The 18,637-nt window shown below is 37.0% G+C and overlaps 5 protein-coding genes across 5 annotated transcripts; 1 reads left to right on the top strand and 4 right to left on the bottom strand.

Moving 5' to 3' along the window:
* Positions 1-287: 287 nt before the first annotated feature.
* MRS44_004237 (uncharacterized protein) lies at positions 288-1,888 on the top strand (the record flags this gene model as incomplete). Its single annotated transcript, XM_065622120.1, has 5 exons — positions 288-388; positions 466-602; positions 656-1,184; positions 1,241-1,353; positions 1,419-1,888. The coding sequence occupies 5 exons, from the start codon at positions 288-290 to the stop codon at positions 1,886-1,888; spliced, it is 1,350 nt and encodes a 449-aa protein (XP_065478192.1).
* Positions 1,889-2,629: 741 nt separating this feature from the next.
* Positions 2,630-3,941, bottom strand: MRS44_004238 (uncharacterized protein; the record flags this gene model as incomplete). Its single annotated transcript, XM_046282745.2, has 5 exons — positions 2,630-3,021; positions 3,079-3,143; positions 3,203-3,585; positions 3,635-3,739; positions 3,792-3,941. The coding sequence occupies 5 exons, from the start codon at positions 3,939-3,941 to the stop codon at positions 2,630-2,632; spliced, it is 1,095 nt and encodes a 364-aa protein (XP_046125702.2).
* Positions 3,942-5,113: 1,172 nt separating this feature from the next.
* MRS44_004239 (uncharacterized protein) lies at positions 5,114-7,401 on the bottom strand (the record flags this gene model as incomplete). Its single annotated transcript, XM_065622121.1, has 6 exons — positions 5,114-5,133; positions 5,182-5,466; positions 5,614-6,285; positions 6,625-6,887; positions 6,942-7,153; positions 7,198-7,401. 6 exons carry the CDS (start codon positions 7,399-7,401, stop codon positions 5,114-5,116), a joined length of 1,656 nt encoding a protein of 551 aa, XP_065478193.1.
* Positions 7,402-8,035: 634 nt separating this feature from the next.
* Positions 8,036-8,780, bottom strand: MRS44_004240 (uncharacterized protein; the record flags this gene model as incomplete). Its single annotated transcript, XM_046277698.2, has 2 exons — positions 8,036-8,097; positions 8,147-8,780. The coding sequence occupies 2 exons, from the start codon at positions 8,778-8,780 to the stop codon at positions 8,036-8,038; spliced, it is 696 nt and encodes a 231-aa protein (XP_046125704.2).
* A 499-nt stretch (positions 8,781-9,279) lies between these two features.
* MRS44_004241 (uncharacterized protein) lies at positions 9,280-10,665 on the bottom strand (the record flags this gene model as incomplete). The annotated part of the gene is made up of 4 exons (XM_065622122.1): positions 9,280-9,413; positions 10,065-10,088; positions 10,183-10,410; positions 10,470-10,665. 4 exons carry the CDS (start codon positions 10,663-10,665, stop codon positions 9,280-9,282), a joined length of 582 nt encoding a protein of 193 aa, XP_065478194.1.
* Positions 10,666-18,637: the final 7,972 nt, after the last annotated feature.

Here is an 18,637-nt window from a genome sequence, read left to right on the forward strand (position 1 = left end):
TCCAGCCTCTCGCCCAGTTAACTACTAAACTCTGTGGCTATGCTCACTCAGCTGAGTCTAAGCGATGCAGGAAATGCAGATGCCCAAACCAGGCTCCAGATTACGGATGGACACCGAGGGAACGCTCACGCGACCTCTTACCGAAAATGAAAAGGAGCTTTATTTCCATTCTCTTGCTTGTCATGTCATGCACGTGTCCCACTGCCGCTTTCAACCTTTCCTAATTTCATCACCGAGAGCTGCGGCAGTGCCCACGAAAAGACGAACCATGCAAGTGGCATCTCAACATGCCACCACTACCTATTGACGCTTCGGTTGAGATCCATCCGTTGCAAGTAATTTGTGCTTGGCCTGTGTCGGGCCAATACGGCTTTGGTACTAGAATTCTGTAAGTCTGGACATTTGTGCCGCAGACAAGCATAATATTGACAAACTGCTAACTGGTACTGCGCCTCGACTGCACAGCTACTACGTCCTCATCGCGACTTGTCTTGCTGCAAGAGGCAAAGATTGGCTCGTGACTCCTTGTTTAGCCGCCGCATTGGTTTTGCCGGCCGTTGCTGCTTTCCATGGCATCGTCCTTGCAGCACTCCACAATCCCTGTGAGATATATCCCGCGATGTGGCTGAGTCTGTCGAGTTGCTGATTTTTCTAGATGCTGTTGATATGGACATCTTTGGTGCCTTTCAGCTTTGCTCTGTCGGCATTATCGTTGCTCCAGTCACTGTTATGATGTCCCAAACCTACTTCAACGATCCTGGGCGGAACACTATATTTATGTGGACTTTTCTCCAGCTAGTCGGTCAGTTCCACCCCGCAATTCAAAGATCCGCCACCCCTGACAGTTCCTATACAGGACTACTCTCCTTAGCTGTCGAGTTTTACCGGATCAAAACGTCTGATTGTATTCAAGGCAACTCGAAACCCTTTCCCTCTTCCGACCTCTCCAATTTCCCATACGCTGAAGGAAACAACTGTGGCCTGATCTGTTCAGTTCAAGAGGGACCCTCTTCACCCATGAGAGGCGGCTCAGCGAACAACATATACGTGATCCCCGCGCCCAACACGCTCACATTTGGCGCCGCGACCCTCCTCGCAGTAGCTTGCTGCATCCATGCTGTGCTATGTCTCGTAACGATGTGGGGCAAGGTGGTAGAGACCAACTGGAGGAGGAATTCCACAGCGTGTCCCCCGAACGAACGGGCAATTGGTTGGATCAAAAGATTGGATACTTTCTTAGGATCCTCGCGGCTCCTGTTTTTGGGGGCGTTGGGCTTGCAATCCTGATCGTCGGCGAGATCAACCTCTTCAGCTCTCAGGTCCAGTACCAGACTGAGCCGATGGCCAATGTCGGTACGTATGCCTCCCCCAACCCCCTCTTCATAGTTGATATGCTCACATGCGTCGTGTTCGTGAAGGCCAATGGGCTCCTGTAGTAGGCACCAGCCTAGCAATGCTCGCGTCCCTGTATATGCTGCTAGCGAACCATCTTCACCCCCCTAATGATGACAGGATCGCTCCAAACCCCGGGCCGCATCGCACTACCCGTGTTTCATCAGCAAATCTGTACAGGCAAAAGGTCCAGGATATACTATACACGGTAGGCGAGGCTATTGGCGCTCCATCCTGGCGCTACATCACTGAGGCAGTCAGTGATACGACTGGCCCCAATGGGTTACTGGTACCAGCCGAGGAGTATCGAAATAACAGACTCTACCCGGACGACACCACGCGTTCGAGAGCCAGTAGCTTTGCCAGTAGTACTTGGTCAAACTTGAGCGTGACACGCTCCCCAACGATGCCGCAAGCTGCTGTCCTGCCGTCTGGTACACGATCGAGGACATGGTCAGCCTCTTTAGACCCTCAGGCTCTTACAGCTCATCGCTAGATACTATATAAACTTTTTCCTAATATATCACTATGCCTACTATATTATGCTATATATTTTAACTTTAAAAGTGATAGATTTCTCTTAATAGTGTATATAATCTATATAAAAAGAGCTTTTTTCTATGCAGTATTTTATATAAAATATTTAATTCTAGAATAGTCGATAATCACGTGTGCGATGTACCCGATGTTCCTCGATGGCAGAGGGTCACTAGAGCACTGAGGGGAATCCAGTGACGCTTAGCGAGGGAGGCGTATCCTTAGAAGATACGGATAGGGGCTCAAAGAAAGACTCTCCCGTCACAAGTGCCGATGTCGCTTGGCTTAAATAACCTGTTTGTGTGGCGTAGAGGCTAGGACAAAACTTCTGTAAGCGACCTCTTTAGCGAAGATGCGATCGATCTGGGCGGGACCTACACGGGCTAGCGTGAGGTCCGAGAGCACCTGACATGAGGCATAAATCGCCTCACAGGCACGGCTCCAGACATGGATGAGCAAGCCCGGAACCGAGCCTTCGGCGGCCACACCACGTGCGTCAGGGGCTCCCGGGACATGCCGGTGCAGAAGTAGTCCGGTATTAGAAAAGTCGCATCTCCAAGACTGGGTCCCGGTTGGCAAACCTTGATGAATACAGGTATCTCGAATGCCGAATTTACCGAGACATTACCATTACACCCAATGCATCGTCTGATATCCCTGATCAATTGTAAATACGTACACCAACTCCAAATCTCCCCCCTTAATTAATTACCACGAGTTCTTCCTCACTCTCATTCGACTGGGTCTTCTCCTGCTTGACCCATGAGGAATTATATTTCCCCATTGATATGTCTTGGGCCCCTTCGTTGCCAATCTCGCACACCATGCCTTTGCCCAACTCATTCCGTCCCTTGAAGGCTGTCAAGCTAAAGAGCTCGCCGTCTTTCTTTCTGCCTCTGGTGCCTTCTGAGTCTCCCATAAACCCTCTTGGTTCATGTCGATCCGAGTCTTGTAGAATCGAGGGTCCTCTCGTCGAGAGCCCAAACTTGGGGCCGATCATGCGGAAAAGGGGCCGGAGCGTAGCCAGACTTCCCGCTGTGATGCCGAGTCCTCCTTCAACCGTCGACCAGATTGCAATATCCAGTGTCGCGTCTAGAGCAATATTAGCAAAGTGATTCCTCGGCGCACCATTGTAATTTGAGTACGTACAAAGAAAGTCTGGATTCTTAAAGTCCTTAACATAGCCGAAGCGAACAACGACGGCGGCGCTCGCGCTATAAAGAGGCTGGTGAGCCATGTCACCAGGCTCCAAGTAGGGGAAGAGAGTACGCACACGCATGCCATAAGCATGATGGGAATGAGGGCGATCTTGCTTCGCCTGTTCATGTTCAACTTTAAGATCATGGCGATTGGCAGCAATGCAAACGTGAAGTCGCAGAGGACGGTGAACGAGCTGTATATATAGGTAATCGTGATGATTATGTCCACGTTGATGCAGGAGCCGGGTTGTTGTCGAGTCCAAAAGAAGGAGATGGGGTTGCACTGGAATAGTGTGATGAAGAAGAATGCGACACAAGTCAACACTGTGACTGTCATGGCGCTATAGATGATGTAGATATCAACTCGGCGAACGGCAATTCGGAGAAGAAAGAGGCCAATCGAGATTTTGCAGGTAATCATGGTGATGCAGTACCACAGATAGCAGTGCCACCAAAACTAAATTCTGTCAATTCCCAGTCGCTACTACATACTGGAGTCGTCTTACTTTCATTGCCAACACGATATCGCTGTCTTCAAGATCCCAGTAGTGGCGTCCAGTACCGTAGCGGACGCCGAGGAGGGTGAATACAATTAGAATAAGAAACGAGACCTGGAGAATAAAAGATTAGAAGAACCCAAAGACAGCAGTAAGAAATACTTACAAGAGCTCCGACCATGGCCCAATCGTCGAGCCCGAAGTTCCGGACGATCCGTAGCCTCACATAGCATCTCAACGCAACAGCAATGGCAGTCGTGGTGATAAAAGTTGCACAGACTGCCGTGAGCTGTGGCCCGCGATTTTCAATAGTCATGACTCTTCAGCAATATGCAACCATGTATGTCGATGTAATCTCATTTCACAGGAGCCGAATCGATGACCATAAAGTGCCCCTAAATACAATTCCAGGCCGGGCAGACTTCACTCATAATGTCTCCACTGGCATGACTCGCGTTGGCGATGGACACGGGATGGCTTTCGCCACGACTTCCCATGGCTGAGGATTCGCTTAGTAGCGACCAAACTTTAAAGCGCCTCCAGGAGGTCTAAGCGCTGAGCTAAGAGCATTATTCTCTGTTAATTTCCGCACAGCTTCGAACCCATTCCGCGTGGGACGATGGAGGGGCGGGCGTCTTGGTACCTCGTGGCTCTCAGGGCCACAACGGGGATCTAACCTATCGTGGTCCACCTCCTGTCCCGGTTAAGCCGGCCGTGACTCTCAAACTCATGCTTCATCACCCCAACAACGTCTCATCCGCCTGGTGTGGGCCGATCCGAACCATCAAGCATGAAAGCTAGGCGCTGCCTCCAACGGCTCGCGAAGAGCAACCACATATCGGCACGATGCAGACTGATACCTGTCGCTGCACCGATTCGTCGGGACCTCGTTTCGACGTAAACACGGTTGTCCACGTCGCACGTTCCTCGTGCGACGACATGCCATATAACATTGAGCCTTGCCTAGAAGGCTTCAACAAATGGCTTCCAGTCGTTGATGACCCAGCAATGATGACAAGAAGCCATCGGCCACAACAGCAAAAGACACAGTTATTAATACATGACGGCATCAAAACCCGATACCGTAAAACACCGTAACCTAAGACCCCAAAGTATGAGCCGCGTCTTATATCCAGCCGCACGAACCTAGTGGTGATATGCGACACGTCATACAATAGCTATTGTAAATCCTTCCCCCGGGCTGTAGTTTAGTCGTGAGGGCCATTGATTTGTCAGTGGGGCCGTCGCGTCAGGCTTCCTTTTCGTATGTTTGTCGAACGTTTCTGTAGAGCATTCAAAGTAGCCAACTCGTCGATAAACACCGACAGTACCCCCTGCAAACTCGAGAATAAGGCCACAGACGAACCCATTTCCTCGGCCCCAGATAGGCGTGCTCGTTGAAAGAACTGGCATGCAGCACATATTGGTCAATTCCGGCGAGTGGAGTGCCAGTAGCCTTTGATGGTTGTGGAGGTAGTTCTTCAGACTCTAGACGGGTGGCAGCCTAGCTAGAGAAGTTAACAGCAGCTGCGTTCTACTGTCTCTTGGAGTCGTACCAGACAACGGTGTGCTTGAATCCACGACCACGTCTTCAAGCAAGGATGCATCTTGCTCAAATTCATGCTTGCTAATGTCATCCCAGTCCCAACTGATTCCCCAATTCTCGTCAGGCCTAGGCGGGGCCTCCATACCCGGTGAATAACCAAATGCTGCACTTCTGTACATGGGGAATAGTGGCCCGGTGAGATCAATGCGCCCACCTTTGACTGCCCCAATCACGTCGTGTCCGCTGAGGTTGGCATTGACCTTCAGGATCTTGACATGCGTGGCCGCGTCGAGATCTACCGGGTTGTCGAAAGGTCGACTCTCAGCACAGGGGAAGTCGTCAATCTTCTAGTCCATGTATTTCGGCAGTACTGCTTCGCAGTCCAGTGACGACCATGACCAGGATGGGCTATGGTTCTGCCGAAAGCCGTGCTTTTTCTTACACTCGATGATACAGGCATGGCGCCAAAGGAGCTGACTAGGCATGAAGTTCTCCCATAAGCCTGCTGCGTAGTTTCCCAGCACTGGCTGTAATTGCTTTGCAACAGCAGGCACGGCGGGTAGTCGATCTTGCGGGAAGGTTATGCCGAGTGAAGTGAAGAAACCAACGACCTGGCTCCATCTGTCAAGACACAGTAGCCTGCGATCCAAAAGGGGTGAAGGCTGCCTCAAGTCTGGAGGAGCCTGGTGAATATCCCTCCACACATCTTTCACCATACTCCCCCCGCAGGTCAACACGGGGTGGCTTTCCGACCTCATCCCTCTCCGACACTCCCAGACGAACTCATCGGCAGTGCAGTGGAGGATCCGCGGAGCGAATAGACGCTCTTGAAGGACCCATGCGCGCTGGTTCAAAGGCGCCATATACACAGCCCATTCGGAGAGCGTGCGCATTCTGTTGCACCATTTTGGCTGTGACATGTTCATGTTTTTTTCTGCCATGTCAATGTCCGCAGATACGACGAGATTACCGTGGACCAAGGGTTGCGGCCAGTCTGCGCTGTGCTTGTGGAGGAAGCCGGCACTGTTGTTGATAGATGCCGACGCGGCAATGCACAAATATGAGCCCTCGTAGATAGATCCCATCTTCGCTGGCTCGCGACGCCAGTCATCCACTGAGTCCTGGATAATGCACATCGAGTCAATTCAGATATAGGGAATCTGTAAATGACGAGCGAGAATGACAGCGTCGTAATACAGTCTAGGAAGTTCTTGGAGGGAAACTCCTTGCCTCAGAGTCATTGCCGTACTTTTGTTCAGTTGCGGCTCGTGAGTATTGCCCCAGCAATGAGAAAGGGTAGCATATTTAAACCGACAAGTCTGTTTCTCGCCGGTGAGCATGCTCGTTTCGACCAGTAGTATCCGATCTGCGGACTGAACGTCGATGAGGCGTGCCGGGGCTTGCTATGATCGGTTGGCTGCGTCTCTTCTACATTTAGGATGGTCCTCCTCACAAGTGTGTAGCCAGATTTCAAACAGCTTCCAAGTTGCCGAAGAGGGTGTTTCCTGCTCCAGGTCCATCAGAGCAGTCAATAGACTCTGGGGTAAAGGAGACGAAGGCATTACATCAATGAGAAGAGATGCGAGCTCATCACCTCTCAGAGACTTATACGGCCGTGGCTGCGCTGCCGAAGGCCGGACCAGTTTCCCGTGAACATCGAAAGTCATCAGTTCGCCCGCCCGGAGAGGTTCAGTAGACGGAGGCGGTGCGGGGCATCTGAGGGTCAGGCGGTAATGGTTGATGCACCGGTTGCTGAGGTGGCTCTCCTACGAGTCGAGTTCTATCGTAGCTGGGCGCTTCAGCCACTCTTCAGCTAGACCATGGTTGGAGAGCCTTGATCGAGAGTTCAACGATTGAAGCAGCCAGGTGCACATGAGACAACCCTGGAGAGAGGATGCACGTAGTTCTGCGCGGACTGACTTGTGCGGCATGGAATTGTCCTCGGGCATCTCAAGGAAAACTGGCGAATCTTCGAATTTTCCCTGTTTTCGAGGGTGCTGACATCGGGAAGAATCCTCATTGCTACCTTGTCGCTTTGATCCGAGTCGTCTTGCTCGCTGTCGCCCCGACCGAACTTCCCTTCAGCCCACTTGGGTTCTCCATCTCTCAGGTCCAAAAGCCTTTGGAGTATACCCCGGCAGTCAGAGCATAAGTTTGACACGGCCTTCCTTTGAGCTGCTTCGCCGGACACGTCAGTGTGTGTAATCTCGTTACCGCTGAAATCTTTCATCGCGCATCTGTTGTTACTCAGTGACGAAAAAAGCCTCTCAAGCCTTACAATGTCCAATGAGCGTGGATGGAAAGGATGTGGCAGATACAACAGTTAGATAGGAGCTGACAGAAGGGTTCAATAAGCAACTCGGGTGGGAGGAATTATTCTCATCGAGAATGAGGGGGCGAGTGATATTTTTATCTCCTCAACAGAGGAGGCAATGCATAATGGCTATGTTAGGCAGCAATGGAATGAAGCTTTTGTAGTTGCATAATAGGTTATAATTAATGAAATGAGAGTCTTTGTTAGTCGATCCTGCAGGTCGGTCCCCGGTTAACCAATATACTACTATTTTACCGTCTAGTACACGATCGAGGGCAAGATCAGCCTCTTTGGACCGTCAGGCTCTTACAGCTCATCGCTAGACAACATTTAGAATTTTTCCTAGTCCATCACATGCCCGGTTCATGTTGTGAATTTGATAGGGTTAGATTTCTCTCAATACCTAGTCTATATAATCTGTACAAAAACAGCTTTTTTCCATGCAGTAGTTTACATAAAAAATTCAAAGCCAGAATAGTCGATCCAAATGAATGCCGAACGCCTTGGTAAGTCGATATACCATGCGAGTTGATATGGACATCAGGTGTGTTTAAGAAGCGTGCTCAGAAGCCTTCTTGGCGGCTAATCGAGCCTCTTCGGCGGCAACCATATCTAAAAAAGGTCAGTTGTCTGTTCTTGGTATGATATAGAGAAAACTTACCCTTCCAGAGGTCCTGACCCTCGTACTCCTCCTTGTGCACCTTCTTCTCAATGAGCTTCTTATGCTCGGGATCGTTAGGATCAACAACCCAGATGGTCTGGAATCGGCTGTTTCCCTCCTTGAGATCATTCATCTCAAACATTGCCGAGATGATCAACACGGCAAGCGTAAGGCCTTGCGCGTAGACACGAGCTTGCACAACCTTGTTGGCCGTGTTCATTGGTGAACGGCTCACAATGGCGAATGCAACACCCATTGAAGCCAGCCATGATGCGAAAACAATGGTGTACCTCTTTTCCCGACCGTACTCCATGAATCGCTCATAGGCACTCTGGTTTTGTCGAATCAGATCCGTAGCGCGGGTGGCCTCGTCCCTGTAGCTGTATCTTGGGTCTTGGGCTTTTTGGTGGGCAATGCTCCACCGTTCAGCGTTGACGATGGCGCCAAATGTGCTACTGGATGTGATGAGGAAGGACTTGAAGGGGAGGGTAAGACCGCGAACGGTCGCGTAGCGCTTGGAGCCAAAATAAACACCAGCGAGACCGAGGGTCGCGCCAAAGACACCACCAATGACACCGCCCTTGAGGACCTCGGCGTAGTGGGCTTCCTCTTCTTCCTTGGTGAGAATCTTCATGGTGATGGTTTGTTGCGTAGATGACTTGAAGTGGAGACAAAGAATGGAATGAAAAAAGGTGCGGAATTGGTTGAGTGGATGTTATGGTAGGGTATCTTGGCGTGTAATGATGAATTGTCGAGAAAAACGCGGGTAGAGGGCAAGACGTTTTAATATGAGACGAGATGACTGAAGAGGCGAAAACTGGAACCGGGAAAAAATCGTGCTGTATACAGTGTACGTAAGGCGCGGTTCACAGGCTAGTTAAGGCGTTTGGCAGCTTATTCTAACCGTTCAAATCGTACGATGATTGTGAGGGTGTGTGTTTGAAGTCTGAGTGGTTGCAGAATGAAGGTATACCTACCGGCGTTATATGTGTCATTCAACGCGCACCTTTTAATCCATTTTCTTTTTAATTTCTACTTCCTACCATTCCAATTCTCTCCACCGTCATCATTCCTCTCGTCCGTTTACGAAATGACTGATACACGGGCTTGACCGAACGATGCCGCAAAATCCTTTACCTTCGGCGCTCGGGATGCGGCGATTGCGGCGTCTTTGTGGCGGCATCTGCGGCATCGGAGGCGGGTGCGGCATGAGCGGCAAGGGTTATCGCCGCGGAGAGGGCCGCAACCGCGGGATCGAATTTGTCGCCTGATTTAATGGTAATTTTCTAAAGCTTATTCATCTCATGTCTATTCGTCAAAGTTTTCATTGCTTGTGATTGCCATTTCCGATGAATTTGGCTGACTTGATTGGTGACGTTGCTACCGTTAGTTCCTCATGGATGCGGTTTAACTTCGCGACTCATTTTCGTCCAGATGCTTACAACGGATTGATTTAAGACTATTGTTCAAATCAATTCGCCTGTAAGTTACCTTGTGTCCCTGGGGGGTGGTTGCTGTTTTAGTAATTAGCTATTTCGCCACCACCGACACCGTTATGGAGTAGATACCGTACCTTGGTAAATGACTGTTGTAGTAAGGTCCAACCCTATACCCTCGACACAGGGTGATAGGCCGCCAGTTATCGTGCTTATCGATAACACGAAAGCTTATCGCAACTCCTTAACAATGAAGTTCCAGAAGCAAAGGTGGATGGGTTGACATTGAATGCTAAAAATTTTACTTCGTAGGCAGACATGGAGTACTTGGTGGTCTGACTATACCCATAACCTAAGAAGGTATTCACGGGTTTGTCGAGCCTCGGTGAAAGATCTTATGGCTACCTATAACTAGAACTTGTTTGCGTCCTTAATACTTGAGGCAATGAGAAACGGACCCTATTTCTGTCGTACGTACATACTCAGTAGCATCGCAAAAGCCAACTCTACCCGAATTCATTTCACCATTATTAATTTCGGCAGAGTTTTTCCATCCATTTATCTTTTCTCAAGATTGGCCTGACTTTATGGAACCCTTACGCTTCTCTTCTCGTTCTTGGGAGGTCTTGGCTGCCATGTCCTGGGATCTCTTTATGTTTTCCTCCATCCTCTGTTCCTCTGCTTTGGTTGGAGTCTCAATCACTCTCTTTCCAGCTGGGGTGTTCCATTCGTACTTTGTATTGCCATCGGACGTCTCGGATGCGGTATCACTAACATTTGTGATATTCGGACCTTCATCCAGAAATGCAGGGGTGGCGGTGCTCTGCTCTTTATACCACAAGTATTTGAGTCAACAGTCGGATATATATGGGTTCATAGGATCATACCACTGAAGGCTTCGCCTTGCTGTGCGGGAAGCATGGGCAGGTCCTTGTGTTTGTTCGGTGCTGGAACGTCAGTCGGCAGCGACGAAGGCGCCATACTGCTGCTGGTACCACTTTTGAGGTAATCGTATGGTAGGTTCTGATTCTGATATTGTCCCTGAAGAGGTTGCTGTCTGTAATACCGTTTTTGAGAGTTCATTGTCGCAAAATCGCATAAGAAACGTTGCTACGGGACTCGATGGCGATTTCGAGGGGATACAAAAGGGAAATGGTGGATTGACCCCTTATCCACAGCCTAAATAGAAGCCTCTTTATGGGCTGAGAAGGTCAGATCATTTTGAGTATGTACTTATCTATTATAGTTACTCTACTATTGCTAGTGGTTAGATTAATACTCGAATGGTGACTGAGGCCCGGATAGGCATAATCCTCTAATATATTAATATCTGATCATAGTTATAGGGTATGAGATTAAGTTAAAAAATCCCTTATAAGAGAAGAGTGGCTTAAAAGGACTAGATTATAAGATATTAATGCGTTAGACTGGAATATTAAAACTTATTAAATAATAATATATTTTAATTAGTTAGAGTAGTTTTATTAAAAGGCTTATATATTATTATATTATTATATAAAGTAATACTTATATTTTTAAAAAAAAATAAAGCTTTTTTAATTGTTATTTTTATATTTTAAAATAATTATAATATCATATCTTAATAAAGCACGCATTATATAATTGCAATAAGCCCTATAAGTTTCTACTAATACGGGCATATTTATCTATATACTAAGAATAATTATAATAATTACTTATATAATTACCCTAGTTAATATAATAAAAATAATAATTAAATATTATAACCTTAAGTATATAAAATATATTTATTATATTTTCTTATATATTAACTACCTTAGCTATTAATATAACTTAGTTATACTTAATACCTTTAAGTATATTATTAAATACAACTTATACCCTACTTAAGATAATATTAATATCCCCTTTACTAATATAAATTAATATAATTAATTTATCCCCTTAAGACCTATATAATTATTATATCTTAATAGCTTTTATTTAAAGGAATCCTTATATTATCTTAAATAATATTAAATATAATAATTACTTAGGTAAACCTTATTAATAACTACCTATAAGTTTTACTTATTAATTACTAATTAACTCTTATTATACCTTTTAGGGTAAAACCTAATAATAATAAAGAAATAAATAATAATAATAAAAAACTTAAATAAGTTAAAGCTTAGCTTATTATTATAATTACTAAGTTAGAGAAAATAAAAGGACTTATAGATTATATAGCTATTAGTTAATAAACCTAGAATTAATAATATATAAAAAATATCTAATTTATTAATATTATAGCTATTATAGCTATAAAAGGTAAGGATATTAAAGAAATCTTAAACTTAAACTTATTAAAGATATTTAATAATATATATAATAAGCGAGTAAAATAAATAAGCAAGTAAAACAAAAATCCCTTAACCTATACCTTCTCTATTTAATTAATTAATTCTTAACCACCTAGCATATTATAGTCTAATTATAAAGCTAGAATACTTCTCGCCCTTTAGGCCCTTTAAAATAACTTAAAATTAAAGCTCCGACGCGCTGCAGCGATCTATATAGTTAACCTAATAATACTATAGCGTTAATAAAAGGGCATCTAAGCCCGAGCTAATATTATCCCTAAATTATGTAAGCTATCTGATTTAGAGGAATAGATCCTTATTTACTTTATTCTTAACCTAGATTTATAAGGATTTTCCCCTTAGCTATATAATATAAAAGAAATAGCTAATTAATTACTTATTAACCGCGATATACTACTAGTTAGTATATATTAGGCTTTAAACTTTATTAGGTAATACTTAGAGCTTAAGATATATTTCTTTTATAAATATAATTACTAGGGAGCTAAGTATAAAGATCTAATTATTATTTATAATTAATTTTAACTTATAGTAAATATAATTATAAAGTATAATATCTAATTAAATAATATTTATAACTTTAATAAGATTAGCTTTTTTATAAGTATAATTATAAGTAAAATAGTTATTATAGGCTTAAAAAGGTATTTAAAGCTAAAATTAATATAACTTAAAAATTAAGAATAAATTATAATTATTTAAGTAATTAATATAAAAGGCTAAGTAATTTAATTATTTATTATTAATATAAATTAATATTACCTTATTAATTAATATTAAAAAAATAACCTCTTAGGTAATTAAGTTATTATAATAACCTAAAATAGCTAGATTAATAATAAGATTAGTCTTAAATAACTTAAGTATTTTAATTAATATATAATTAATTAATTAATTAATTTTTATTATTTCTTAATTCTTAATAGCTATAAAAGTTATTAATTAATTAACTTTAAGAGATATTATAAAGAGAATAAAATTATTTAGCTTTATATATTACTTTATTTTTTTTATTTATTTTAGCCCCTTAATATTAGGTATTTTATACTTTTAAAGAAGGCCTATAATTAAGAAATAAAATAATTAATTAAATACTTTATAACCTATATTTTAAAGACTAAGTTTATTTTAGCCTTTTATATAATATATAAGATTATTATAATAAAAAGAAATATTAAAGGGGCTTTTAAAAGTATTAGTCTTATTCCCTTTAACCTAGAAGCTATAGTCTTAAAGCTTAATATATAGCTATAGACTTTAATACTTATTAAGAAAGGGATTAAACTTTTTATTTCTTAAGTCTTAAAGACCCTAAAGATTATACTTAAAGCTAGATCTTAATCTAAATACCTTAAAAGATAAATTAAAAGGTATTATAATAGCTCCTTAGAGTTAATTATAGAGGCTATAAAGTCTCTTATAAAGGTAATAAAGGGAAATATATATAAGATTATATTATTAAGGGCTAAGGTTAAAGACCTTTAAGAGGTAAATAAAATATTAAGTTAGCGCTAAAGAGTAAAAAGGATTAAATTATAAAAAAGAGAAGTAATAATAATAGAGAAAAAAAGGTAAATAATTAATTAAATAGATATAAATACTTAGGTAATAATAAAATTATTAAGAAGTAGTAATTAAGGAAGGTTAGCGTAACTAGGTATTTAATATTATAGTATTTATAGTAAGCCTAGGTATAATATAAGGACTTATTAGGTAGTAATTAAGATATTTAGAGAAGAATATAATAAGTAGTTTTAATTAATTAAATAATTTATAGTCTTTTTATAATAGTTTTTATTAAGAAGATTACGATTTTTATTTTACTTATTTATTTATTTTATTTACTTATTATATATATTAAAACTATTTATAAATTATTTATTTTCTTTATATAATTATATATATTTATAGCTTATTACTTAATATAATTTATTTTATTATTTAATTATATTAAATATATAATAAGATAACTTATTAAATATATTATAATATAATTTAAACTTATAATAAGGGAATATTTAATTACTTTATTTACTTAACTCTCCTTATAAATAGCTAAGCTTTACTTAGATTATAAAGCCTTTAAAGTAATATTTTAATAAGTATTTAAGATAATTAATAAAAAAGATTAAGCTAAGAGAGAAATTAAAACCTTTAAGTAAACTTAATTTATTTTAAAATATAAAACTAAGTATTTTTAATTTACCTTAAAGTATAATTAAGACTAATAGCTCTTAATATTTTTTTTTAATAAACTTAAAAATAATATTTAAATATAATTATATAAAAAGGTTTAATTAGATAATCTTATTAATTATATTAAAAAGGCTATAAAGATTAATAATTAATACTTTTCTTAAAAAAAACTATAAAACCCTAAGTTTAATAATATTAAGGCTAATACCTTATATTATAATATTAACTAAGGGAAGAAATAATAATATAATACTTTATATAATATTAACCTAAGACCTATAGAATTAGGGGCTATTTAGCGAGGACTTAAGGATATTAAGTATTAGTATTATTATAAGAAAGGCTATAAGGCTAATAAATATAAAAAGAAATAATAAGATATTTAATAAGGGTATTATTAATTAAAGCTATAATAACCTTTTTTAAAAGGTAAGAAATAAATAAGAGCTACTTAGGTAAATATAAAACCTTATAACATATATAACAAGCAAGTGGATTAGATAAGCAAGTGGATTAATTTGCCTTATAGTGGGATTTATATATAATATAAAATTAGTTTAAAAATTTCTAAGAAAATTAAGCTAAGCCTAAAATATATAAAATTAAAAGTTTAATTATATTATATAATATGCTACTAATATTAAATTTTATATATTTTTATAAAAAACTTAGTAAGCTAGTATTTAAAAAACTCTATTTATATTATATAAATAGTTATTTCTCTATAAAGAAGCTTTTCTAAAAATCTAAAGAAAATATATATAGTTTATTTAGAAATTAAATAGCTAAAATCACTTTTTTTAAGCTTATAGCTTTTTTATAGCTATTTTAATTAAGCTTAGAAATCTCTACTTTTAGTGCATAGTATACTTAATTTACTTACTTATTTAATTTACTTACTTATTATATATATTAATATATATATTATTACTTAAAATTATTATAAATTAAGGATTTTTATTTACTTTAAAATTTTAATAAGGCTTTATAAAATACTTAAGGATTAATTATAAGCTCTTTATTATATATTATAAAGAGATTAATAAATAATATATATAATAAGTATATAATATATCTAAGTATATAATGCACTTTTTATTACCCTAAAGGATTTAAATTATAATAAAAATATAATAAATTAATTAATTAATTAATGCTACTTATTATATTTTTCCCTAGATATCTTAATTACTACCTAATATATTCTTATATTATACCTAGGCTTACTATATATATTATATCACTAAATACTTAATCTAATTAACCTTCCTTAATTATTACCTCTTAATAATTCTATAATTACCTATATATTAATATCTATTTAATTAATTACTTATCTTACTTAATCAATTATTATTACCCCTCTTTTTTATAATTTAATCTTTTTAATTCTTTAATACTAACTTAATATCTTATTTACTTACTAAAGGTCTTAGTTTTTAATAACTAATAAGGTAACCTTATATATAACTACCTTTATTTCTTTCTTAAGAGACTTTATAGCTATAATAATTAACTCTAAAGAGTTATTATAATGCCTCTTAATTTATCTTTTAAGGTATTTAAACTAAGATTTAGCCTTAAATATAGTCTTTAGGGTCTTTAAGACCTAAGGGGTTATAAGGCTAATTACCTTCTTAATAGGCATTAAAGTTTATAGCTATATATTAAGCTTTAAGACTATACTTTCTAGGTTAAGAGAGATAAGCCTAGCTTTTTTAAAGGCTAACTTAATATTTCTTTTTATTATAATAGCTTAATATATAGTATAAAAGGCTAGAAAGAACTTAGTCTTAGAAATATAGGTTATAAAGTATTTAATTAAATACTTTATTTCTTAATTATAAGCTTATTTAAGTAGGTTAAAGTACTTAATATTAAGAGACTAAAGTAAATAAGATAAATAAAGTAATATATAAAATATAATAATTTTCTTTTTTTAATAATATTTCTTAAAGTTAATAAAATAATAACTTTTATAGCTATTAAGGATTAAAAGATAATAGAAATTAATTAATTAGTTATTTATATATTAATTAAAGTATTTTAGCTACTTAAGACTAATATTATTATTAGTCTAATTCTTTTAGCTTATTATAATAGCTTAATCGCCTAAGAGGTTATTTTCTTAGTATTAATTAATAAGGTAATATTAGCTTATACTAATAATAAATAACTAAATTACTTAGCTTTTTATATTAATTACTTAAATAATTATAATCTATTCTTAGTTTCTAGGCTATATTAATTTTAGCTTTCTATATTTATTTATGCCTATAATAATTATTTTACTTTAAATTATATTTATTATAAAGCTAGTCTTATTAAAGTTTTAGATATTATCTAATTAGATATTATACTTTGCGATTATATTTACTATAAGCCTAAATTAATTATAAATAATAATTAGATCTTTATATTTAACTCTTTAGTAATTATATTTATAAAAAAAATATATCTTAAGCTCTTAATATTATATAATAAAGTTATAAGCCTAGCGCTTATTAATAGGTAATACGTCGCGGTTAATAAGTAGTTAGTTAGTTATTTTTTTAATAAAATATAGTCGCGGGGGAAATCCTCGTGAATCTAGGTTAAGAATAAACTAAATTAGGATCTATTCCTCTAGATTAGATAATCGGCGTGACTTTGGGATTTAATTGCATCGCGATTAAATGCCTTATCTACGACGACGTAGCCTTAGCTCGGAGACCTTATAGATCTTTGCAGCGTATTAGACGCTTAGCTTTGGGTTACTTTAAATGGCCTGAAGGGCAAGAAGGGTTCTAGCCTCTATATTTGGGTCTGATATGGTTAGTGGTTATGGAATTAATTAATTAAGTAGAAGGTTAGGTATAGGAGGGAAAAGTGCGTCGCATACTTGGATGCGTCGCATGCTTAATATGTATGTTAAATTAAATATATAAATTAAATATTAAAATAATATTTATAGTATTATCTTAATTATAAATAAATTAATTAAATTAAGAAATTACTAATAGCTTAGCTAGCTTATGATATAGTAATTAATAAAAATTTAAAAAGTATATTAGCTTATATTTATTTTAGATTTACCTTAGATATTTATTAATAATCCTAAGATATTATTATTAACCCTAAGACTATTCTTATTAATAATTAACTAAGAAATCTATATAAAAAAATATAAATAAAACTTAAATATATTAAAAATAAGGTAATAAATTATATTAATAAGAAAAGAATTAAGAGATTAATCTTTTAGAGAGAGATATAAGATATTTTATAATAAGAAATATTAAAATAATATAATATAATAAAAAACTTAATTATAAATATAATAAACCTTATAAAATAAAATAAAAAATCTTAAAATATAATTATAAATTTTATTATTAAAATTATAATTAAAATTAACGTACATGATAAGCGAGCGACGCGGACAAGCGAACGACGCATTAAAAATTTCTTAGTATTTACACCTTAAGCTTAAAAAATTCTTAAAAATTACAACTAGGCTTAAAATAGCTATAAATTTATAAGTAAGACTTTTAATATATTAATAGCCTGGAAGTAACTTTTTTAAAGGTTTAAAAAAATCCTTTATTAAGTTATTAAATAAAACTCTATTCGCACTGTTTTTTTTAAGTTTTTTATTTTTTAAAAAATTATATAATTTTTTAAAAATGTAAAAAAAATATAAAATAGTTTTCTTTTTAGTTAAATAGCTAAAAATACTATTATTAGGTTCTTATCTATTTTATAGCTATTTTTAAATACTTAAGGTTTTTCATTTTTAAGTGCACAGTATAGGTGCGTCGCTCGCTTATCCGCGTCGCTCGCTTATCATATACGTTATTATTATTTATATATTTATATAAGCTAAGATATATATATTATATATTTAATTAGATAAGTTTAATTAATTAAACCTATAAACTTTTATTTATTATTAAGTCTAGCGCTAAGCCTTAGCGCTAATACTTTTTAGGGTTATAAAACTCTAATACTAACTAGGAATTAATCCCTCTAAAACCTATAATATTAATAACCTCTATTTCTTAATATAATTATACTTATAACTATATAGCTAAATCCTAGCTAGCTATAAGACTTTTTTAATTTTCTTATTTAGTATTATAAAAGGTATTAATATTAATACTAAGAGTTATAAGCTATGTTTTATATAAGTATATATTATTATTATCTCTTAAGCTATTAAGGAAATTAATTTCTTTCTAGGTAAAATACTTATATTTCTTTAGCTTTCTTTTAAGGGCCTTTAATAAAAAAAGCTTTTCCTTAATAAAATTAAATTAATTATTTATATTATAATTAAATAAAAAAAGGCTAAGTAAAAGAAGAAGGTTATAACTAAAGATCATAAGTTTAACCTAAACCTTTTATTTAGTAGGCTATATACCTACTATAATGCTTTAAATAGCTCTATATAATATTATCTCTTATAGCCTATTATAAGTGCTTTTTATGCCCCTATAAAGCTTATAGACCTCTTTAGTAAGGTTATCTTAGTT

The sequence above is a fragment of the Fusarium solani genome, assembly GCF_023522795.1.
Source record: "Fusarium solani strain SB1 chromosome Unknown bctg00000002, whole genome shotgun sequence".
Classification (NCBI taxonomy): domain Eukaryota; kingdom Fungi; phylum Ascomycota; class Sordariomycetes; order Hypocreales; family Nectriaceae; genus Fusarium; species Fusarium solani.